The 25,888-nt window shown below is 40.5% G+C and overlaps 1 protein-coding gene across 1 annotated transcript in view; it reads right to left on the bottom strand.

The window, feature by feature from the left end:
- antxr1c (ANTXR cell adhesion molecule 1c) overlaps window positions 1–25,888 on the bottom strand; it is a 36,644-nt gene that overhangs the window by 8,742 nt on the left and 2,014 nt on the right. The window contains exons 2-17 of the mRNA XM_030755731.1: window positions 17,195–17,266; window positions 15,652–15,723; window positions 13,950–14,031; window positions 13,825–13,855; window positions 13,664–13,737; window positions 13,451–13,519; window positions 12,740–12,820; window positions 10,283–10,343; window positions 9,026–9,124; window positions 8,846–8,915; window positions 5,111–5,189; window positions 2,942–3,037; window positions 2,231–2,269; window positions 1,883–1,981; window positions 1,604–1,771; window positions 603–683 (exon numbers count right to left, since the gene is read on the bottom strand). Coding sequence (XP_030611591.1) covers window positions 603–683; window positions 1,604–1,771; window positions 1,883–1,981; window positions 2,231–2,269; window positions 2,942–3,037; window positions 5,111–5,189; window positions 8,846–8,915; window positions 9,026–9,124; window positions 10,283–10,343; window positions 12,740–12,820; window positions 13,451–13,519; window positions 13,664–13,737; window positions 13,825–13,855; window positions 13,950–14,031; window positions 15,652–15,723; window positions 17,195–17,266 — 1,273 coding nt within the window. The remainder of the gene's footprint in view (window positions 1–602; window positions 684–1,603; window positions 1,772–1,882; window positions 1,982–2,230; window positions 2,270–2,941; window positions 3,038–5,110; window positions 5,190–8,845; window positions 8,916–9,025; window positions 9,125–10,282; window positions 10,344–12,739; window positions 12,821–13,450; window positions 13,520–13,663; window positions 13,738–13,824; window positions 13,856–13,949; window positions 14,032–15,651; window positions 15,724–17,194; window positions 17,267–25,888) is intronic.

Here is a 25,888-nt window from a genome sequence, read left to right as displayed (position 1 = left end):
TTTATAGCGTATAATGTGAAGCAGGTGTGAGATCGAGGCTAGCTCAACAGCATGGAATGGGCCAAGTGAGGTGTCAGCCAGCACAGCAACACCAGGAGTGAATGAAACGCAACGCCACATGGTGGAGGAGAGCGTGGGGTGAGTAATCAGTATAGATGAGCGAAGCATTTTCAGACTGGACACCTTTAACACTGCGCCACTTTGAAACATAATGTCGGGTTTTGTTCTTTAAAGAGCATTTTTCAGACTATAGTGGACAACTTAGAGACCTATTTATGTATTTATGCCATATGTATCAATATGCATTTTGTCACCATTTGCACCATTATTGCAGTTACAGCAATCATAATGTTGTGATGTCATAGCTTTGCAACACAGAGGGAAAAAAGACCAGAAAAGACTGAGCCAAAATGTTGGCAGCTCAGCTGTTGTTAATGCTGGCCCACATCAGCTGATAGCGTTCTACAAATCCAGTGTGCAAATCTCATATGAGCCGTGCTAAGCTAAGGTACTTCACGTGAAGATGGAGAGGGAGCAGCGTGGGTCATCACAAGTACAGAACACCGAAGGCAGGTGAGTTCGGATACATCCGAGATACTTACATGATCGCCGGGCTGGGGTCTCATCAGAGATACCTGGTCATACCCACGGCGGAAGAGAGCCCAGATGGCATCCAGCTTGCCCTGAAGAGAAAGAAGAGGAGCAAGCAGTCAAACAACTGGCCACATGTGGATGCCACACTGCAATCCATAGCCAAATAAAAGCCTGCTAATAATGACTTTTCTGTATTAGCAAACATTTGGTCTGCGGTTCTTAATCAATGCCAAGAGCAGGTTTTAATCCCAAACAAACACCACAGCAGCTGATGCAACTGATTAGTTCCTTCCCCTCTGGATAAAGCTGTTGAGTCACTGATTAGTCACCAAGACTGTTGGACTTATTTTAGTTAACACAGGCCGTGAACACTTTAACCTTTTGCAATATAAAGCAATTAATGAAGCATTTCTTTATACAAATGCATGATCTGCCAAGAAACTGAGCTTGGCCTTACTTCTAAGAGACGGGAAAGAACTGATCCCAGCTACAGCTACTGTAGGAATCCGGGGTGCATTTCATTAACATTTGACAGAGCTGAAGGGCAAATGTTTTGAGATAAAATCTGTTGGATTAACTGAATAAAAAGATGCTGAGATGTTGCATTTGCTTGGCCAAATAAGCTGTGATAGCATATACCCTAATCAGAAATACACTCATAGATGGAAACTAACTGATAACTGGTTAAACTGTTGCTTATCAACTAATTATATGTACATGGCCAGATGTTTTAACTTAAGCTGAAGTTTTTCAGGCATTTCTGTGTGTTGAGAAATTTCAGCTGGCTTTATAAATCTGTGGGCAAAAATCAAAAATGCCAAGTGGTCAGACTGTAAACAAAGCACATTTTTGACTTCCTAAAAAAGCAGGGTTTCTATGTAAGAGTGGTGGCTGTGCATTCCTAAACTAAATGCAAACATTTTAAGCATCTGTAAGGAGGGTTTAGGTATATTTTACACTACAGTTGTCCCATTGTGTGCTGATTCTGTGAAACTGTGGCTGTGTTTACCCGGATGGGCGTGTACCACTTCCGGCTCTGAGGCGGCTTCTTGTTCTGAGGTTTCTTAGGTTTTGGCTCATAGGGTTCGTACTCCTGCTCCGGCATTTTCACCACAGCGTTCTTTGGCTTTTCCAGCTTAGCCCCCTCCTCAGTTGAGCCCTTCCCTCCCCAACGCACCTACAAGAGCAGCAGACCATACACAGCAAAACAGAAGTGGTCACTGTAATCTGTCATCCTCAGATTTAATCAGGATTTTCTTTCAGCAGTGTAAATGCATCATATCGACACCTCCATCCTCTTGATCCCCCCGATTCCTCTTCCTCCGTAATATGAGGCATCCACAGTGGGCCACTTCTTTTTGGGAAGACCGTCGTCGTCGTCTGACTCCTAAACACAGTCACATAAAAGCTGTTTTCTTTTGCTGCTCCACTTTTTAACAGGTGTGGGAAAGAAATATCCATGCTGCAGCATATTGTGATAGGATACACACCCCTACTTTTTAACATCAAGACACTGACTCAAGTCACAAGACTGTGCATACATGGAAATATGCATTTCTTTAAGGTGTGTATGCACTGATGGGACTATTTTTATATATACCTTCCACACTTTATGAATGTATGTGTTTTGACTCACAGGCTCAGGAGGAGGTGGGGGAGGAGGCTCTTTGATCACCTTTAAACAAATAGGAGACACAATTTTAAAAAGGTCATCAATAACATCATTGTTCCTCTCAGGGTAAATAGGGGGTGCTTATGGGCTATTTGGGAAAACCCTTTCAAAGCTAATTGTTATTTAAGGCTACGTTCACACTACAGCCTGAAGTGACCCAATTAAATTCCGATTTTTTTGCCCTCATGTGACCTGTATCCGATCTTTTCATGTCAGTCTGAACAACACAGATCCGATTTTTTCAAATGCGACCCAGGCCACTTGGATATGTGGTCCTAAATCCGATAACTATCAGATCTTTTCAAATGCGACCTGTGCATGTACGGCCAGGTCGCATTTAGCCGACCCGCACGTCATTGATACTCGACACACGTCACTATTCTGCGTCGCGTTACGCGGACGCGGAAAGGAAAACAAACTTACTTCCGTAAACACTGAGCACGCTTGGTACCAGTGACGTCATCGCGTCCTCTACTGCACTTGTGGGGCACTTTTTGGTTCGTCTGGAGTTCACAGATCACATCCAAGGCGCATATATTTGGAAATGTAAACGACCACGCAAAAAAAATAAAAAAATCGGGTTTCACAAAAAAAATTGTTATTGGGTCACTTAAGGCTACAGTGTGAATGTAGTCTAAGTGTTTATTATTCCTGAGACTAGTTGGTGTTTCTTACCACAGTGCAGCAGAGAGGCCAGAACCACCACATGAAGAGCAGAGCGAGTAGGAGGAACAACACCAGCAAGGTGATCAGGAGAATGGTGCCATCGAACTAGATAGTAGACATGAAAACACGATGCTAGATCATTATGATAACTGCTGAGTGCACAGGCGCACATTCCTCCACTCACATTTCTCCACTTAGACACCGATTTAAGCTAAAAACATACAGACACTGTACCATCAGCATTGGAAGAAGGGAGGAGTAGTAGTAGAGGGTACTTGTCATTGATTTTACTGTTTCTATTTTGCTCTATTTATGCATCAACTCCTCTACACGTATATCATATATTTTCATATGTCTGTTCTGGCACCTCGCTGCCCTTCCTCACTCATGCTGCCCTTCCATGCATGCACATGGAAATCCAGAGGCACGGAGAGCAGCAGCAGGACTCCCAGCACACAGCACAAGATTACATATTGATTTGGTTAGAAACAGAAGAAGGAGGAGGAGCTGGGGTGGAGGTCAGTTGCAAATTGGCCTGCAGATATGGGCAGTTTAAAAATGTGAGATAACCAATTAGATGTGTAGAAACATATTAGAGCCTGAGCCTGACTGTGATTGCTTTACTAGTTACTATATATATATATATATATATATATATATATATATTCAGATTGGCAATACATATATAATATAAACAGAAAACATGTATTAAAGCAGATACAGAAACCAGTAACATTAAAGTGTTGCACCAACCAGCAGCAGCAGCTGTAACATGAGTAGTAGCAGTAGAACCAGATGTAGTAACTGAATGGTCATGCTATCCGCAGTAGTAGTGGTGACAGTAGTAGTAGTGGTATTATAGTATTTTCAACACTAATAGCAGTAGTGACAACAGAATAATCATAGCTGTGGTATGACTGACTTGAAGGAAAATAGTAAAAGCATCTAGACTCTAATATTCATGTTTTTCTTTCTTGGGGGGCGGCAGTTAATGTGAGCTGTGCCATCCCTGAATTAATCCTTATGTTAACATGGCTCACTTTAAGCGAGGCAGACGTCCGTGAGCCAAACATGGTTCTCATTAGAGACAACAGATGAGGACTCACATGTGGTTAGACTTTCCCCCCCTCTATCTATCTTGTGGCAAAGATGTGGAGGATTTATCTGAACTCAGCAGTGGGGCCCGCTGCAGAAAGCACGTCACTGGAGCCAAATGATTACTTATTAAAGAATCATCCGGGGTATGATTTCCTATAACAACAACTTAATCAGCAGTCAAGTTTAAAAAAAAAAACTGGATGGGGGTAACTGCTGGCAAACAATGCTGAAAATTTTTATAGTGGCCACATCTGCATTTTGCTGCTTTTTCGCATGGGAAGCGTGTGTTTTCTCCCATGCAATATGGGTGTATTTTGTGGGCTAACTACAAAGGCTGAAACCCCTCAGTGTGACATTTTGACAGATTTTGGGGAAGGGATGCAGGGGCTCACTGGGTTTGTGGCTTTTGCTTTAAACTTGCATGTTGTTTGTTGCATCAGGCCTTCCAGTCTCCAACTGACAACTTTTCGTGCCTTCTTATGCCTGGTATGACTTCAGTCTATATGCTTTAGTTTAGCGTCATGAGGCAGATAATTGCAATGGTATGTCTAATTGAGGTCTCTTTATCGTGAACCACAACGCAGTGGTTTCAATTCACAGTGTCTTCATGGATGGGATGTTGCATGGATAGAGGCAGAGCAGCTTCAAAGGCTGCATATATTTTTGGTTTTGGGGGGGAAATTCACTGTGGGCCTATTTAGTATGTTCCAACATACAGTATTCATTTTGTTAAACTGCTTTAAATTGCATTTTCATGGACTTTCATGGACCGGAGGGCTGCTCTGCTTCCCACATTCATGAACCATCTCTAAACAGTGGTACCACTCAGTACCTGCAGCTCAGGAAGAAACGCTTCACTCACGGATGTTACAGGATGCTTTCACCCTCAAAATTAAAATGTTGACATTTATATGCATGCTTAGTCTATTCTTTAAATGTTTTTTAAAATGCGCACTTCATCTTTAAAGGGTACATGTTAATTCAAGACTATTATTAATATGAATCTTCAAACCACACAATTAGAAACTTGGTTGTGTTTGTGTAGATTAAATGGCTAACATAAATGAAGCTTCCACTTACACACTCTGTGGTGGTGATGTGAACGTTGCTGCTGATGAAGGACAGACCATCATTCATGCTCACTTGGAGATAAATCACCCTGAAACAAAACACACACACACAAACGCAGAGGAAGGAGAGTACATCAGTGTTTGGGTGTAACATTACAGTCCACCATAAGTGAAATTAAATGAGTTTATTTAGTCTGTCTGAAGCCTTTCTATCTCAAACTCAGTTTGTTTGATCAGGATGATGTCATTTAAACTTGGGCTCATGCCAAATAACGTCAGCGAATTGTCTGCGAACTGTGAGGTGGTTCCTTAGATGTGAGAATGAAATCTGAACCAGCGGGAAACAACCACAAGAAAAACGGATTATGAGCTGAAAGTGACAGATTTTCAGGCTAAGAACAAATCGAAATCTGAGCAATGTCTTTTCAGGCTGCAGTAACTAGAGAGAGACTACTTTTGACTGCTTCCAGCTGCGAAAATCTCCAACCTGGCAGGAGGAAATGTTATTAAAATCTATGCCTAATAGATGAGGTATGCGGTGAGTCGTGTGACTTTTGTTTACAAGCCCCGCATCACATGTAATTGTGCAATCTGTCTCCAAATGAATTGAAGATCATCGATGGTTAATAAACAATCGTGTGACTGATTGTGCAACACAGCAGGCACAGCAGCCAACGCAGGCTGAAAACATAACCTGCGAGTTCTGGTTGTTTTTTTATGCTTTTGGACAGGTTGTGTTTTTTCCAAGAAACGACGACATGGTAAAAGCATCACGAGGAATAACAACAACATCCATTTGTCCTCTTTAAAGATAGCTCATGAGATCTACTTGGAGTTAAAACATCATTTGTTTAACAGATTTCAAGTAAATATTTTTCTCACTTCAGGAATGGATAAACTTGCCAAAAGAAGCTTCTGTCTGTGCTACAGTCCAAAGCAAGATTTTTTTCCTGAAGGCCTGAATCCCTTCTCCTTTTGAGAGGTGGAAAACAATTCAAGTGACCCCCAGTGACCTCTCTGAAGCCTGTTGTTAGTCACTTCTTAAAAACATGGATGAAAGGCATGCCTGGATGTGAAAGAGGTCTGGCAGATGGAAAGAAGGGGGGGGGGGGGGGGGGCGCCGACAGAGAGGTAAGCTGGGTTAGTGGGTGAAGTTCATGAACAACAGCACAGACACTGTGCTGACAACAGACATCTGGACACAAGTGGTTTGAAACCTGAAGATAAACTAGACCAGAGTATGTTTTTGATCACTTCTGCATGGATGCTGACTCCCTGTCCGAGGTTCAGGTCTAGACATCTGTAGACAGAGTATGGTATTAATAGCATCAGTCCACGTATGCATCCTAGCTGATCACAGTGGAAGGCTGATACATATTAATCTCCTCACTAGCCCCCAAAACTTTATTTGAGCACCAAGGTGGTATTATTAATTGTAAACATGTCTGTCTGCTAGGCTACACCTCTACTAATTCAAGTCACTGAGCTGGATCTCTCAACTGGGCTGGTGCTTAAGACTGAAATTAGATGACCATAATACTTAGATGTCAATTAACATGCATCTGTGCCAGATCACCTGTGTGCCATTAGTCTCCCCAGTCACCGTATGAAGGGACCAGCTCCTGCATCCACTCTCAGCCAGATTGTCTGCCTCCCAAGCGTGTAAAACCTCACTGTCTGAAGAGCTCTTGCCCACTTTCGCTAACCTCCTGCTCCGTAAGCTGGATCCCATCTCAAGACCCTCGCTGGAAACCCTTGCTCACCTGCTGCTTGCCTGCTCACCCTCCAACAGTAACCCTCTCTTGGACACAACCTGTGCCTCACCACTTCTTCCTGCATACCGCATAAACTGTATAATAAAAGAAGCTGGACCACTAGATTGACTTATGTCTCCACTTCTTCTCAGTGGACCCCTGCTCACCTGGCTCGGAAATGACCCCCCTGTTCCTGTATCCCATGCTTACCCATACAATTCAGTGATATAGTTTGGGGGTAAAAGGCCAATGACCTTGACTAATCTGATTTGTAGTGATCTGTAGTGTATTATAAAGAGCCAGACAAGACTGAATTTGAGGTTGTGAAAGAGAAATGAAGTGGTGGGAATGAAATGTAGCGTACAGTGGCAGACAGCTGTTAAGCAAGGAAGTGAAACAGACAGGGGAGACAAACACACACACACTGGTAGATGTCCACAAAATATGCAGTATGGAAATAATAAACTGACTAATTGGTTAAGAACCTACTTTATTAGTCTGCATTTCAGAGGAGTTTAAAACCTCTGCTGAGAATCAGCACATAAACACACATGGCAAGACCAGAGCAGGCGCTACATGGCTTTGATCAGCCAAACCTGGACAGGTAGACAGCTGAGAGAGAGTGCAAGACTGATGATGGGATCAAATGAGGGGCTCATGTGTAAAAAAAAGAAGTGAACAGACAGGCAGGCCGATGAAGGTAGAGGAGTTTTAAAGTAGCTAGCAAGTAGGTCAAAAGGAGCCAGCCTGGCACTAAAAGTAAGGACAGAGGTAACGATCATGAGTTTATAATGATTAGAAAGTTGGGAGGATAAGTGTTTATCTCTCCTTTCACACCACCACTAGTGCAAATATAAACTCCAAAACTGACTTGTAACTGCTGTGGTTGAGTGAAATGAAGGAATTTGTAAAAAAGAAAATTATAGAAATATGAGAAGAACCTCTAGAAGGTCAAGAAAGAAATCGTGAGAAGAGAGCCTCTAGTATTAGCTGACAAGGTCTCTCCTGTCTTCTTTGTGTGTTTAAAGTCTTCACCGCCATCCACTCAAGCTTATTATCTGTGGCCCGGTCTACTTTTCTTCCCATAAAGAGTGAGGTTAGAGAGGTTTGTTGATGTTGGAGCACAGCGGGACTCTAAAAGGAGAATACAGCTAGTTGATGAGAAGCAATTCTGGCCCCTTCTTGGGTTACACTGAAAATCTGTGTGACCGTCATGTGGTCAAAGTTCGAGTAGACTAACCTCAGTTGTCTTCATTTTCACAACCCTTCACTGCCACTTTGAACACTGGGAGAAACAATTTTTTTTTAATGCCTTCTGATCCTGAACTTAAAAATGCAGCTTGTTTTAAATCAGGTCTTATTCCGTTTTATTATAATGTTAACAAGCTTTTAGTAAACCGTCCAAAAACCCCAACAAGCACATAGACCTGATTTGAGTCTTGTCTAAAATGCGATTGCAGTGTTTTGAAAGTCTTTATTCCAGAATTGATTCTTCTTTGGGCAGCAACACAAACTTTAAATACACTATTGGCATGCCATCAATTTACAAAGGTGTTGATGTAAACCTCATGCAGATAAAGAACAATGTTAACTTTTATTTTTTTAGGTTTTTCTTCTTAAGGTAGTGCTTTCTGTGTCCCAACCAAGACTTTGCTGTTGTTTTCACTAAGTCCGTACAGAACTATGACAAATTTATGAAGGGTTTACCACTAAGTCTCTTATATTTTGCTAAGCTGTGCTGGCATCTAGAAAGGAGGAATGTGGACTCAGATGGGGATCATAAAAGCAGCTAATGTACAGCAGGCTTCTTATGGTCTGTGCACATACACATGTGAATGTATTCATGTGGTTCTTTGCCTTAGAGGCAAAGAATGTGATCTAAGACGCACATGGATGACACTGAAATATAAACGCTTTGTCTTGAAAGGGTGATGAAAGGAGATCTGCCAGACTAAATGAAATCATGACGTTACAAAAAAGAGGGCACTTACTTCCCAATTTCATCGATAACAGGAGCTGGACACAGTAAGAATGTGTCTTCTACACCAGCTGGCTTTTCATCTAGAAGAAAAATAAAAGATTTTACTTTGATCGCCCTGAACTATGTAGCATGTAATACTGTAAACTATAGACATCATATAAATGAGAAAACAAAGCAGAGATCTACTCACTGATTGTAATGGTGTCATTGATTTTGAAGCTGCACAGGACCTGGTTGATGTTTCTCGCGTGGAGAAATCCGTTCCCCTTCACCACTACTTGAAAAGACTCTGGGTACACAAGACACATTGATATTTTTCCATTTTAGACACTTGGCAGACAAGCTTTGCTGAGAAAAATCTGACACTTTATTACTTTATTCTACATGAAGCTCATTTTTCCTGTTTAATGAGGCACAGTTCTCTCTCTAATAATGGAGCGTTAGCACAGGCAAGCCAAGAAGTCCAGCTTAGCTGCAGTCTTGCTAGATCGGATCATCAGTCTCATACCGGCCGTTCTACTTGAGCCTCTGCAAGCTGCATTGCAACCCACCTTTATTGAAGCTCCTGCTTTTCTTGCTATTTCTGACAAAATCAGTGCCATATCTCCTGTCATTAATGCGCTCTCTGGCTTGCTATCCAAATAGAAGGGTTATCTCCAACTTATGCTTCCAAGTCTTTGCATGGAATTCAGGTTAATTTCCCATGTGATCTTTGTCACAGAGATAAAATTGCATGGGCCTTAGTCTCCTGACATTACTCTAAAATACAATAAAAATGAATCATATAAAACAAATAGAGCTAATTTATAAGCTGGACATTAAATAGTTGCAGCGTTGCCTTTCACAGATTGAAAATACTCTTACATCAGCTGAACTCACCAGTGCAGGGTTGCTCTCACAGCAGGCAAGTTTATGATATTCAGTGTGAAGTTAAATAATTTCCCTATTCCCTAATTCACTGCTTCATAAAAGGCTGAAGCAGATGTGAAAAACAGTCAAAGTCCTTCTGCTATTGCCAAAACCTTTTAATCCACCCCTGCTTTTATCTGTTCATTTGTGGCTTTTAATGTCCATTTATTGCTGCTTTAACTGTCATAATCTTTCTCTTGGCAAGGGAATAAAGAGTGCTGTCTCCTTTACATTATATCTACACGAAATCTCACCCCTGTCCCTCTCTCACGGTCAGTCCTTTTAATGAGACTCTGTAATATTATTCCCACTGCGTCACCCTGTCCCAGTAGATTTCCTGTAAGTGACCTGGATGCCCATAAATGGTCATTTCTTTCAGTCTGGGATTGCCATAATTCAAAGAAGCAGAGACCAGGCACCCACTAATGAAAATGACACAGTTCAAGGAGCAATGGGGGTGCTGGCATATGTGTTGATGATTCAGGAGGGACCAAGTTCAAATTGTAATTGTGAATGTGTGATTTTTATAGCTCCTCACCTCCTGCGCAAACACTGGAAGGCTCGGCTGCCAAAATTTCAATGCAGGATTTCTTGATGATCTGGAGGAGAAAAGACAGTGGTGATATTTTTTTCCCCCACATTTATATTGATATTAGCTTTGTTCAAGAGTCAAGGGTTCAATCAAATATGGGGTGGGTAAGCTCCTTCCCTGAATGCTCAAAACTCTCATTGCTTAGCAAATATAGCTGAATGCTACATTGAAATTTTGATTCCTGTTTTGATTTCCTTGTTAATCTAGTAGATTAATGAGATTTATTTCTGGTGATATTATTGAGTCTCTGATTCCAGTTTTTTTCTTTTGTTGCGAGCTTCAGTTTTGCAGTCCTGTGTTCTGATTCATGTCTTGATTTATATTAATGACAGTTGCAGTTCCCTCAGTGTTTCCTTGTCTGTTCCTCTCTTTATCTCATTTTTGTAATTTCTTGGTTCCTCTTTGTTCCCTTGTCTGACATCTTGTTAAGTGTCAGTATTTACATCTGTATTAGTTCTCCTTTAGTTATTTCTGGTTTTTCCTTTGAAAGATGTTTTCTTTCATGCCCTGTGTTAGTTTTACTTCCTGTCTATCTGACTGTCTTGATTACCTCTGCCAGTTAACCCCCAGTTAGTCATAGGGATATAAATAGTCCTGTTTTGGTTTTGTCACATGATTTGTGATGTTTGCAACCCTTTGTGATCCTCAGTTCTCCTTATGAATTTTTTGGTCTGTCTTTTGGACTTGTTATTAGCAATTAAAGGTTTTGTTTTGTTGGATCCTCTGCCTTCTGGGTCCTGCATTTTGGATCCACAACTCTACACTCAGCACATCATATTGTGTCAACACTATCATCAATGGTCAAAGTGGAGCGTATAGTGTAACTTACTTTTCACAGGTTATGTCCTCCCATTTAAATTAATTTTACATCAGAAATGCTCAGAACATTAATAAAAGCAAGACTTAGAGGAGCTCAATCCTTTTAGTGGGAAGAGAAAATACGAGTATACAGCACGCTGAGCAACATTTCTCAGTATTTTGCTTCCCTGCTAAGCTATATCCTGTTTTTCTTTTAATTCCAGCCTTAGATATTTTTCATGGATTTTTTCTTTTTTATATAGCCTGCATAAAACGCCGCAGTGAGAACACATCAAGCTTCCATCAAGGTTAAGGAAAAATGATTAGGAAAGTACAGAAGCTAATGCTTTTGTCTATTTGGCCATAATCAAACTCATTGAGCTACACTTAGCTTAATGAGTTAGCTAGCAACAACTGTCTAAATCTCCTTGTGACGATCATCAATGGTCTAAGCCTGCTTTTCTTTATTGTAATTCTTTTTTCTTTTGCTTTATTGCACTCTGAAAATGAAGACTGTAACTGAGAATATTGGGGTTTAAGAAAAGAGTCTTTTGGAGTATACTCAGGTTTCTCACGTGATGTCACACTCATCCTGCTCAAAACTGGATATGATACAACTACCGGTTGCTTGGGAAAAACTGGTTGGTGGTGCTTCCTCGAGGTTGCTGGGTGAAATCGTTTGCCAAGAAGGTGCTGCCTTGGTTGCTTTCAGTTTGCCACGGTTGCTTGTAGTTTTTCATGTTTGTCTGCAGACACTTGCTAACTACTAGCTGTAAGTGGCTGTAAAATTTGAAAAAGTGTGACAAAAAACAGAAATGGAGAAGGTTCGTCTCAGGGCTGAACAGTGGGAAACTGCAACTATATCCTAGCGACCAAAGGAATCACAAGGAGGTTTTAGCCAGCTAGCACGGGAATACACATCTTTCCCTAGCAACAGCTAGGTCACTAGGGAAAAATGGGGGGTCACTGATCAGTCTCTAGGTCTGACTGTAGCAATCCTTTTCCCAGCGACTGTCATCAACCTCCAGCTCACAATCGGCCGGGAAATACTCATTTTTCCCTCACAACTGGTGGTTCCAGTTTGTCTTGGACCATTCTCTAAGCCTGTGACTGGGGTATTATTCACCTGATCCTTTATTGTCACCATGATTGTCACATGTTTAAAACTGAAAAAGCAAACTAATACCCAGTGAACTGAGAAAATCTTTTTTTTTTTCATGCTAGCTGTGGGAGAGCTTGAACTGTGCTCTGAATATGTGAGTGTGTTTCAGAAAGCCAACATACACAAAGAATTACAGTTCTGCATGCTGCATGGTAAAATACTGAGCAGGGAGCTGAAACCCAGTCAGTGCTCTTTGTAAGTACTCTTAAAAGTCTGTGTAGTGACTGGACCGAGTGAAAATGAACTCTTAGAGATATTCTATCTTTATAAACTTGAACAACAGTGTTTTCAAAAGTCAGGCTTTGGCTTTAAACAAACAACTGTCTAACACTGTAGAGAAACAGGACGTTAAGTTGAATATGTAAATGTGGATGTCTGAACAGAGCCTGTGTGTGAGTGTGAGCTGTGGGCTAGTTTCTCTGCACGGACAAGTGTTTATTTACCGAATCAATGACACCCCGCAGGGCGTGGAAGCCGCCCAACACAGGAAACACGTGTTCAATGGTGTCTGCAATGGTGGCCAGCTATAGTAGGAAAGAAGTTTAGACAAATATATACAGGCAGGAGAGAAGAGAAGAAGGATTCATTAAATAAATAATCAAAAGTGACAAAGTAAACTTCAAAAATAAAAAATGAGGCCATAGCAGGCCTAAAGTTGCCTCAAAGGCACTTGTATTGTGTGAAGCAACTTCAGATGGTAGAAACCATGGTCATGGTAGCATATTATCTCAAATCAGGTAACAGATATATTTACAATCGGTAAAATGACTGGTTATTTAAGGTCTGTCCCATTAAATACAGGAACTTAAATCATTATTCTTAAGCCAATTTTTACATGTCATTCAGGCTACAGATGCTTCTCCATTGCTCCAAGCTTGCGAACAAGTTAAAAAAATCACTGGAGTTGGTTTACAGGGAAAATGGTGGGTTGGACAATTTGAACAAGGGCCACTGAACACAGTAATAACAGCATTTTTTTTTCTTTTTTATGTTTCCTCATCTCTGGATTAATGAGGGCTTGTGGCAGAGTACATGTTCTGTGGTGTTCAGTGATTTTTTTAAAAATTTATTTCCCAAACCAAATATCTAACATTTGGAGAATTTAAGGGGAAAAAAAGTTTCCAGGCACTGCACAGATTTTACATCTGGATTACCTGCGTCTCATTGAAGTCTTTGACACCAACGCAGTACACAATGGCTCCCAGAGATCTGGCTACATCTGCCTGTTGGAACGACACAAGCAAAAAAACTGAGCCAGCTCCAGAAAGCCATCAGTCATCAAGCAATGAGAGCATTCCTGCTTCCAGTTAAGTCCCGTTACTCTAACAAAGTCATCTGGGAAATCAGCCTTAGTGTGGATTTGTTACCTGATGTTGTGCCTCTCGAAGCTGATGTTCATGCAGCTCTCCATCAGTCAGAGCAATAATCACACTGGCTGTACCTGCAAAACACATTGGGCTGTGCTGTAACTTCCCCATGTGCTCATTGTTCCACAGCAAATACGTTAATTACATATACTAATGCTTACCAAAGTTCTCCTTCATTATCTGCTGATTTGCCTTTAAATAAAGACAGAACATTTCAGGTAACTGAATGAGCTTTGAGTAGCTCTGTACTGAACAGATTGATTTGCAGTGCAAAAAGCACACTTACAAGCTGCAATCCAAGATGCATGAAGGTGTCTCCACCAGGAACCTCTCTATTCAGTGCATTCAGACCCTTTGTGATGTCCACTCTGCAGAGAGGAACAAAGCAGTATTGGATTTCTCTGCTGCCCAAACTTTCGTGGAAGCTCACCTACAGTACTATTCAAAAGTTTTTAGCTATGCTAATTATACACATGAAAATACAGTATATAACGCAAATACAGAGTTTGTACAATTCTAACGAAGTTGAAAAACAATATTTGGTATGACCACCTTCATTCTTCTACACAGCCTAAACTCTTAGGCAAGCTTTCTGGGAATTTCTTTAAGTAGTCTTCAGGAATAGTTTCTTCAAGGACATTTATCCTCTATCAAGATTATCCTACACTGCTTCAGTCCATGACTGATAGTGTTCCACTGTGTTTTTCTATGCAGGTATGCTTTTACTGCAGTGGCAGTGTGTTTAAGATTATTGTCATACTGAGAAATGAAGCCACTGCCAATCAGACACTTTCCAGGTGGTGTTACATGGTGGTCTGATGGTACTTTTCTGTGCTCATAATTCCATCAATTTTGATAATATCCCCAACACCACTGGCTGAAATGCAGCCCCAAGCCATAACAGAGCCTTCACCGTGTTTACAGATGGCTGTAGACACTCACTGTAGTATCTCTCTCCTGACCTCCTCCATGCATATGCAGGATGATTTGAACCCAAAACTCCTAATTTGGATTAATTATTCCGTAAGACCTGTTGTCACTGATTTTCAGTCCAGTTCTTGTATAATCTGGCATACCTCAGTCTTTTCTCCCTGTTTCTCTTCCTAAGAATTGCTCCTTGAGAGCGACCCTTCCACTGAGACCATATCTTGCCAAGGCTTTAGTGAACCATAGATGGATCTGCTGCAGGGCCAGATGCATCTCTCAGGTCCTGTGTAAGGTCTTTGTTGGATATTTTCCTATTTCTTAAGAACATGGCTTTCAGATACTGTTTTGCTGTAGATAGCTTAAGAAAAAAAAAAGGTTCCTCTGAAAATGGTCAGGTAAAAGTACTGGACTGAACATGAATGGAAAAATAACCAATGTTCAAAAAAAATCTTTGCTCAACATGTATCTCTTAGAGGCATTTGGAGGAAAAGGAACCTAAAAATTACAAGACTTTTGCTCGCCGAGCCAGAGAAGGCAGCACACTGGGGATTCTCTTTTCCTCTCATTTCCTCTCTCCTCCATCAGCACCAGTATTTTGCCTGTTACTTTTGCATTTTTGTTAACTGACTTGGGACTTACCAGCAGTCCTGTTTTCAGTTTGTTTTTGAATTGCAGCAACGTTTTTGCTTCTTATGTGTTGTGTCCCTTTAACCTGGGGATTTATTGATATATTTGGGTGCTTATCCAGGATTTGGACCTCTTGCATCCAAAGTGAGAAACATACCCCTAGATGATACAACTGTCAAAAATTCTGAACCTTTTTGGCTTGTAAATCCAAAAAGGATATGTAACACATTTATAATGTATCTGCAATATTTCTGTTGCAGTGGTTTAAGTTTATTTTGCAGGTGGATGTTTCATAAGATCACTCCATGCTATAATAACTTTCACGCAAAGACACAGTCAGCTCATGTTACTTAGTTGTTTTTAGTTACTGGCATTAAAGGGTTATATTAAGTAATTACTTTAATTTTCAGGCTATATCAGACAGCTTAATTCACCTGTTTTCCGTGAGTTTCAAGATGATGGATGCTCTGGAGGAAAACGTTATGAAGGACATCCTCAGCATAGGACTAGAACAAGTGAAGAGACATGTCAGACATGTTATTTAGCAGTTCACCCAACAGAGCAACCACGTAGTGAAGATATTAGTGTTTGCCCACCAAACACAATACCCTGTGTGAGTAATGCAAACATTTCAGTGTCATAAGAGATTAATCAGAAACATTGTTTAATTCCAAGTAGTAACAATAAAAAACAAACAACATGTTGTTTTTCTTGAAAAAAATAAAATAACTCTTAATAATCCATTGTGCATTTTACTTTTATGACTTTTCTTTCTTTTCTTTTCTTCAGTAGATATCTCTCTGTAGACCAATGACTTAACTGATTCACTGAGATCACTCCAACAATCTGTGCAGGGTGTGATTGATTATTTGTTTGGCGCACACAAAGAAGCCACGTGACATGAATTTGTGCCAGTGTGCAGGATCTGAACCCTTTGTTGCGTGACAGTGTCAGAAATGTTGATACTAAGGGTGCACTGCTGAATCTTCAGATGTGGAAAAGTTTTGTTTATTGGTGAAAGGAATTACACACACTTTAGCTATTTGAAGCGAGAATGAGTGTTGTTTTTGAGAGATGGTAAGTCAAGTCAGATTTGGGTTGTTTAAAACATTCTCATATTTGTTGAAAACTAAAACTATGAGGAGGGGCTGTTTGCTATGGCTAGGCCACAAAGTGCCAGGTGGTGTGGCCTTCAAGCAGTGTGGGAAATAAAGGATATGACCTTTCAGTCTGACTAAAAGGTCAGATTCAGTTATTTGCATTTTATTCTATACTTACTTTTAAAGTGTTGCATTGCATTAAAATTCCAATTTCTGAATTGTATCTGCAGGATCTGTCCTTGCTTTTTTGTAGGCCAGGAAATAGTTCCACAATTACTGAGATGTCAGAGGAAATTTATAAACGTGACCAGGCTATGTTAATGCTTTGTTTTGTTTTTGTTTTGCTTTTTAATGAGCATAATTAACAAGGAAGCTCAACACTGATTTTCATTTCTCAAACTTAAAAGTGGATCTTAGAGAGATTTGGAGGAAAAGGAACCTAAAACAAAGAGAATCCATAAAAAGCAAGACATTCCTGCCTGTAGTCACTGACACAGCTACTGCAGACTGAGTGAATCCTCAGTCCAGATACTGAGTGACTTAGCATATGCCAAGTTGTAGCTGTAAGGACAGATTTTTATTTTACCAGAGTGACTGCTGTTTAAAGAGTGCTTTTCTCTTTAGTAATCTATATCTCAGGGTCCAGGAAGTCGAATACGAGGCAACAAGCTGTTTGGTGACTGACAATGTTGTTCCCAAATGCTTCAGATGTTACCAGCATAATCCCACTTATTTATGTATATTTGTTGGCTTAATTGTGTTAGACCGTCTGTTCATATATATATATATATATATATATATATATATATATATATATATATATATATATATATATATATATATATATATATATAAATTTTCACAAAGTGTCTCTTACCTTTTAAACTTTTCTGCTAAATTCTTCACAAACTCATAGATTTCATTCCAGTGATCCTTCACACTGCCAGATCTAGAAGACAGAAAAAGGAGGAAAACACACAGATAACACATTAAAAACAGGTGGGAGCAAGAAATATGACGCTGCTATAAAAGCAACAAAGCCAGCCTTCATTTATATGTTAGCCACCACAGTTTGATTTTATAGTAGAGGACTGTAGCAAATATAATTTCTATGTATGTGAAAGTTAGAAACAAATTGTTGAGCAAGGCCTCATAAGCTATCTGTCAGACACACACTACCCTCCATATGCTGGAGTATTCAAACAAGATTAGAGCTTTGCTAGCCAAAAATGACAGGGGGTCCAATCATTAGCTCCACAACATGAAGAACAACCTGTACACGTGCCAGGAAAAACACAACTGCTCAACTTGTTAGCTGTACCTTTACTGTGTGCCATAAAAGTATTGTTTTCATTTATTTAATTAAAGTAATATGACTTTTATTCCTGAGTTGCCAAACATAACTAGCCTGCTACTGTGCCCATTAGCATTATGAATAGTTAAGCTAGTAGGCCATTTGTTAGTAAACCTCGCAGGGAAGAAGGCAAAACTGATTTTTTTAAAGAATATGCACCGTTCTGTTCAAGTCACAAAAACATGTGAGGGGCTAGTCACTTGTGGCAGGATCAGGAGTATAATTTAGCATGCTCCTATATCCTTAGTGTGCCCCTGGAGGATGAGGAAACAGACCCTGGTCTCCCTACGTGAACTATCATAAAATAACACCCTGTGGAGCTGCCTTCATTTCCTCTAGCCGGACAGTGTGCGAGTTTGTGGTGATTTTATTAAGACTGATCATTAAGGGAGAGAGCTTTGGGCATAATGTAAGCAGTTAGTAGGTCATTCATTAGTTAAGGAAGAATCCAGAGAGATGACACCTGGAGCTAACTCATTATCAGTGCTGAATAGATTATCTAAAGAAATTCTCCACAATTGGGGCAGATTTTTTTAACTTAATCTTTGTATGGGATGGAACGGTAACACCTTTAGCTGAAATCCAACTTATTCACCTGCATCCATTCATGCAGTCCACTAACTAAGAGCCCAAACAAACTGGCATGCCATTTGTAAGCTCTGTATCCTTGTGATGGGAGAAAATGGGAAACAGACTAAACATCCACTCCGTTGCCCTACCTAGTATCTGAATTAGTTCCCTTCACTCTAATGGGCCAAATAGCTGTCTGAGACCTCTAGACATAATAAACTGAATCAACCATTCCTTGTATGTGAGCTTCTCATGCTTTAAGCTGATAATATTCATAGGTATTTTCCATGCAATGTATTTACATGGATAACCAAAAATGCAGGAACCCACTTAGCCATTTTTCTCGTAAATTGCTGAAAACAGCGCCAGCTGCATGGCCAAAGCTTGAAATGGAAATGAATTGTGACTAATGTTATTTGCCTGCAATTGCATGTCACAGAGGGTACAACCCCTGGTGTTTTTGTATTATTGCTTGGAAGCAGAGGGGTAATTATTATATTTGGCCAGGATTTGGAGGAGGATACAGCCAGGGAATACCAGGGAGTTTCCCATCATGCATCAGTCATTCAAGGCTTTTTAGCCTGCCAAACCGGACTCTAAACTTTAATTAAATGCTTTGTTTGATGTATTTGTTTTTGCATGATTTCTGTTTAAAGTAGGAAATAATACTTCCACTGCTCATTTAATATATCCAAGATGCTAATATAGCTGTTCACAAGCAATGCTCAGGACTTCATTTCCAGCTACAGTACAGAAAATTCAAAGAGAATCAGTCTAGTTAATCAGTATTTGTGTGGCTCATACTCAAGCTTCATCAACAGCAAATTCAAGAAAAACAGATTGTTGAGAAGAAGACAAAATGCCTCCACAATAATACATACATGTTATGTAATTCTGAGTATTTTCGCCCTTCTACTTTGAATGGTTACAAATGCTGGGCAACGAAAAAGAAAACCTTTTCTAAGCATTTTCTCTGTTTTTACAGTTCTGATGACATGACTCGTTCCCCCCACATCAAGGCTTACATTCCTGCGAGGCTGACTGAGCAAAGAAAGAGGACAAGACCTTACAAGCTAAACAAAATTCTCCCAAAATAAAAAAAAAAAAAAGGTCTGAGGTAGAGGAGGAGAGCGTTTAGTTCAACAAAAAGTGCAGCGCAAACAGAAAGAGTCCCACACACACATGCAGACGGCCTCCAACTTGAAGGGAAGGCAGCAGCCAGTTTCTTGTGCAAATTGTTCCATTATAGCAACAGATGAGGGAAGAAAGAATACAAAGTCTGGTGAAGTTTGCAGCTAAAAGTCATGCAGAGGTGTGGGGCTCATTTTTGAGTATTTACTTAACACGAAGGTGAATCTGAGGACTCCCACGCTTGGTTTTCAGCTGCTTATCTGTGCTTCTGAGCCACAGTGGCTCTTATTTGCCTTGGAGCGGTTTGATTGTCTGAGGTGGCTGCAGTCGTGGGACTGAAGCCTAGCTTGCAGTTTCACTCACCTGTCCAAACAGTGTTGGGAGAGGAAGTGGTCCATTTTATTCTCTGATTCTTGATGACACCATTTTATGCGGTGCCTTATTCCCCCCACAATCCCTTGATCTAATTTTAATGACCTGAGTTGAGCCCTGAAGTTCAGCGGTGTGCGGTCTGGGCTCAGAAAGTAAAGGTTCAGAAAGGTGAGGGCCGCCACAATTTGCCGACCAAGTGGTCAAGCCCAGCAGCGGTGTGAAGTTATGTCACAGCAAATCGTCAGAGCCGAGCGACGGTGTTTTCTCCATTCGAGCGAGATGAAAACCAGAGAGCTGAGAGACAAAGAAGCAAAAGGAAAGGAAGGAAAGAGCAAGATAAAGATAGAGAACTTTATCAGTCCATTCAACTGTGGGAGTGAGATAATGGGAAAAACCTGTTGGCTCAGCAGCGAACTGTAAGATGAGAAAACATGCCAATGATTCAATGATTCACTTCAACTTTAAGGCCAAGTTTCTGACCTGCATCAGTCTGTTTGAGCCAGCAAACAACCAAAAGCAACAAGTAAACAACCTGTTTAATCATTATACGCTTAACATACAGAGACTGTTTACCTCGATCAACTTTAACATTGACGCGCCCGTGTCGCCAAATAGCTAGTTTGCAGCTGTTTTCAGCTTTCAAACTAGATAAATATTACAAGCTGCTTAAAACAAAAGAAGAAAACAAGCAAAACTTTTAATTCCAAGAGAAGAAAAACTGTAGAAAGAAAGAGTAGAGAGTAAGCACTGCTTATCTTAATATGAAAAACACTGTGGACACAATTTTATTTGCAGGCAATTACATAACAGTGCATAATTTGATGTTAAAAGGACACTGAATGTACTGTAATCTGATGAACATACTGTAGATAAATCAGGTAAAGGAAAAGGTGCATGCTGTAGGTTTGTGTAGGCTTATAAAGTAAGATACAGCTGAAATGCCTCAGCCACGTCACAGTGTCTTGGCTCTGCTTTTAGGTTGTCCTGTAGGGGTTTTACTAAAATTACTTTTCTAATATTTTACAAAGGACAGGAAATGAACAAGAATGTTGGGCAAAGGGGGCTTTTGACCTCTTTGTCCCACCTAAAGTAAGACCTTAAGGAGTGGTGCATATCTATCTGATTTTCAGTAGGAGTAAACTCCATTTCTTTGTTAATATATAAATGGATTATTTAAGATTTAATGTATCAGTATCTATTTGGACTTCTTCTAATGTTTTAATCCTTTATGAGGAGTATAGTTCAGGTTAGACTGCTTAATTTACAGACACTCGGGTGTCGCTTCTTGCTTCATGGTCCTGCTGTCTTTTGCCTCTTTGCAGCTGAGTCACATCATAGCTGCTACATTCAGGTTTTCTATGCTCTGAGGTTACAGTCACCCCTAGACCTACTGTTGCAGCTCTAAATGGTATAGTATTGGGAATCTTCTCTGCTGCTATATTACATATATATAGGATTCTGTGCAGTGACCGTGAGTTTCCAAATAGCTAAAGGCACAAAGGGAGGTGCTATGCATCATTACCGTTCAGATGTTAAACAGGCTGTGACTTTGCTGGAAGTCCCCCATGGGTCAGAGTAACCCCACAGAATGAAAACATCTTCAATCACTTTCAATAATGTCTTTTTCTGCTGACTGGGTGAAGTTTTGCAATGAGTGATCCTGCAGAAAATTACTCAGTGTGTGTCTGTATATGTGTGCAATGAACTTGCAGTCTTGTCTGCAATCAGTCTGCTATCAGTTTCCTAGTGAATGCTGTCAATTTGGGAATTACATGCAATCTTTTTGTGTTAATACGGTGACAGTGTGATATTCAAAGTCTAGCCAGAAGCTCACAGATCTGAAACCGAAAATCGGAAATTCCTCCACAAATAGTCACATAGTGGGTTTCTAAAGTGGCAATTTTGGAAGTCAGGATTTAACTATAGTGGCCTTTAAGAATATGGTGTGTAGTGGTTTACACATTCACCTAACAAGCAAAAGTTTGAGCCTGGGAGGAGACATTGATCCGTTGAGGACTGCATCAGGAAGTGTAACTTCCTAAGTGTTTTTTCTTTAATTTCCCAGTTGTGTTCCCTTCCAATCACTTGGCACTTTTCTCCCAGGAGGCGGCAGGCATGCGGGAAAAAGCTCCACACGTCTGAAAGCTTAGGGGTGCAACGCTGTTCTCACGGTTCAAAATGTTGAAGATGGAAAAAAAAAAAAAAAATCCCAAAAACTCCACTAAGGAGGCTGTCTGCCATTCCAGCTGGGCTTACCCACACCACCCCAGCCTGTAGCCAATGATGGTGCTCCAATTCAACTGAGTGGGCACAAGGATTTGTTTGTTTAAAACCACTAACCTACTTTTACAGCCACTGCAGAAGTCAGAGTCTTTACTGCGTGATTGTTGAGCTAATGCTGCGCGTCTATTCCAAAACCGAGAGGAACTGTTTGGTAAAAACTACTGAATAACAAACTGATGGCTGTAACATACAAACCAAACTTTTCTCTGCCACTGAGTGACCGAGTCATGCATCAGATATTGGAGCTGCAGTGGCATTCATCTACTTCCTAAACCTCCAGTCTTGCTATTGCCCCTCAGCTCTCGAACGATAGACAACACAATATCGTGCCAACAGACATTCTCCCTGCTGTAAACACCAAAGCAACATGTTGTCAAAGCCCCAGACAACAAAACACAGAGCGGGTGTCATTCCACAGTGAAAACGTATTCAGACATTTGAAATGCATTTACAGACTGCAGCTGCACTTCGGGTTTTCCACTGACTCGCCTGGATTCCGGAAGCATGACCCAACGCTCAGCCGGAGCGCTAACTTGAGTTTTTTTGTTTTTTTTTACACCATTACGAAACTCTTGAAGGTAACAATAGTGTATTTCCCTATCTGTAATTAATAAAAGTAATATTGTGTGACTCCAACAAGCATACAGAGTGAAGAGAAGTGAAAAGAGTACATGGAAAAAATTAACACTGTATGACGACACCTTCATTTAGAGGTGAATATTAGCGTTTGGCCTATTTGTGAATTCCTTTATCTGTTGTAAACATACCCCAAACCATTCCCCAGACAATGTGTTCCATATAAAACAGCAAGCTGCCCCGTCCCACCCAGTCTGAATCAGCAAATGCATGTAGCATGCAATCCTGCAGGTATATAGGACTTAAAGAAATAAGGCACGCAATCACAGAACTTAAAAGGCTTCATGGTTTCATAAACTTCATGCACACTACACCAAACTCCCTTTAAATTGTATATGCAGAGCATCATGTTTGGGACATCATCTGTTGGCTGGAAGAGTTTTTTTGCATGCTGATTTGTGTATATGTATATGTATATGTATATACGCTGCCAACCCAAGGCAACCTATATACATATAAGCAAGGGAGTAAACGGACTGGTTCTTATATAATGCTTTTCTACACTACTTGAGCACTCAGAGCATTTTAAACTCCTAAGTGCTTTCTATCTAACACTCACACTCTGAGGAACACATCGGAGAACACCTCAGCATCCCAAGGATACTTGGGCATGCAGCATCTTCCATCTTTCATTAGTAGGTGACCCGCTCTGCCTCCTGAGCCTCAGCCACTCCTGGGTGTTAAGTTTGTTCTCTTGGCCTGTCATCCTGTTAGATGGATTGCTATTCAGCTCTCTAATAAAATTCTAAATCTTTTTATTCAAATGAAATCGTGTAAAATTTTAAATTTACCATTTACTTTGTCTTTACTGCTACTTAGCAAATGACTGCGCCACGATCACAGCAGGGTAGGATGTCGACAACCAGAGGAACGATATGGAGAGGAACCAAGTTTAACACACTGATTTGTGCAGAATTAGAGTTTGATGATGCCATTGTGCTGAACTTTAAGTAAAATTAATCTTTTGTGGTTAATGATTGATAAGATGGAGTTTGGGAAGCATGTCACAGCCTCACACTTAGTCTTGTTTCTGTGTTAAGTGCTGTTGTATATCTGCTTGTCTACATATGCATGCTGTAAATCGGACTGTGTGTTGGCAAACAGCCATTTACACAACCATCTGTATTATATTAGTTGCAATGGCCTCTGTATTAAAGTGGAACTTTGACACACTTGTGCTTCTGGGGCTTAAAATGAGACCCAACATCTATATTTACTGGATTTGGGGCTTGTGGCTGGATGTTCCAGGAGACTTTCACACATGCCTTTTAAAAGTAAGGTCTTTTTTCCAGACCCGGTCCCAGATGTTCCAAATTCAACTGGCAGCCATACAGCCATTACCCACCTTCTCTTCAGAGTGCAGCCATCCAAATGTCTAAAAATGCAACATACTCTATCTAACACTGACACACATGCACACTCCAGTGAACCATGACACTCCATGATATGACATCATCTGCCCGAGTCTACAATAAATGCTTTTGGAGTCCATGAACCAACTCTGCAGCATCTTCCATCATCACTAACCTGCAATGCTTTTCTCCACTTGCAGTCACAGAGTCAGGCAGCATGGCAGTGTTAGTCTGCCAGGCGGCTGCTCTGTCCACCACCGTGCTCAGGACTGAAACAGAAGAATCTGAACTGTACGCTGTGTTTAGTATGAATTAGGAAATTAGAATCTCAGTGATCTGAGGGCATAAACTAGAGCCTCAGAGGCTTTAGGCTTTAAAGCTGATCTTTAAAAACTGCAGAATAGGGTTTAATCCCGGGATCCGGGATTCCCGGGAAATGCGATCAGAACAATTTCCCGTTTCCCGGGAAACGTTAGACGGGAAACCGGGAAAAAAGTCGCGCGCGTCGATTTGACTTTCAGAAAGAAAAGAAAGCTTCAGAATGTTAAATTTAAAGGAAATATTGAGAGAAGGGTTCGTTTAATGCGAAAAGCATTACTCTTCATTTCAGGCACGTTCAGCCTCCGTTTAAGGCTTCAGCCTTCATCTCAAGCGTTTTAATAGAGGTATTACACAGTTGTACTTTTTTCCTCTTTAATTTGTTGAAATCGTAGGCAATGTGTTTACCCTAAGGTATTTTGTATTATATAATTTCATATTATTATATATTGTTATATTGCATTATATAGCCTATAAAATATGCCTGCCCTGAACAATAAAGAAATATCTGTTTAACTTCGAGTGTTTCTTTTCCTCATTTGCAGCCGCTTACTAACAATCATGAATTAGGATACGGGCCTAATGGGTGAAGAAATGATCATGAAATAGATTGCTTTAACATATTTCGCTTTTAAAATGGAGTTGAGTAAAATGTATATTTTTTAGGCTATAATGATTGGCCAGTTTTTCAATAGACGATTCACAGCGAACCTACTTTAACCCTCAGACACGGTGTTATAAATTTGCTGTTGCCAGAATGGCAATGACCAAGTCGTAGTGCATTACTCAAGGCCCTGTGTTATGCCATATTATAGTGTAGTACGGTAGTTAACTTTTCAATGACTATTACAGCGTTCCACTGGTGGAGATATAGCGTAACAGATGTCGCCACGACAGCGTGGCTGAGCCTTTATCAATGCTGTGGAGATGAACCGTATTGTTTTGTACCAGCAGTTGTAAAATATCTTGGTATAATTCCATGTACAATGGAGGAATATTCGAATTATATTTGTTAAGGGAGTGTTGAGGAACGATACAACACCGCATAGCTCGAGCACTCGAATGCCGAGATGTAGGTTTTATTGCGTTAATCAAGCCGACGTTACCCCCTACTGGGCATAACAGGACATAGCTGGAAAGCTACCTCTACAATATCAGAATAGGTTAAGGCCGACACAGGCTACAGAAGGCCTAATTAAAATAAAAAAAATAAATAAACTTTTTCCCGGGATTCCCGGGAAATGGCTCGTCATTTCCCGGGATTTGATTCATGTCATTTTCGGGAAAAATATTAAACCCTACTGCAGAACGACTGTTTTGAAATCTGTGAATCTGGCTTAAGCGTACCATAAAGCAACTAATCACTTTAAGAAGAATTAGCAATGCAATCCAATCTCCCCAAATGTTCTCACATATTTTAAGATACAGAAATCACTGCAGTATTTCATTATGTAATAATAACCTAAATAATCTCTACACCTTCCTTAAAGATCAACCAGAGTTCAGGCTGTGTCTCATAAAGCCAGCTTAGGCCCGAGGTGATCGGGGATGAGGG

The sequence above is a fragment of the Archocentrus centrarchus genome, chromosome 19 (genome assembly GCF_007364275.1).
Source record: "Archocentrus centrarchus isolate MPI-CPG fArcCen1 chromosome 19, fArcCen1, whole genome shotgun sequence".
In the NCBI taxonomy this organism is placed as follows: Eukaryota; Metazoa; Chordata; class Actinopteri; order Cichliformes; family Cichlidae; genus Archocentrus; species Archocentrus centrarchus.
Note: the sequence above shows the minus strand (reverse complement) of the source record. Positions and strands in the feature narration are given on the sequence as shown.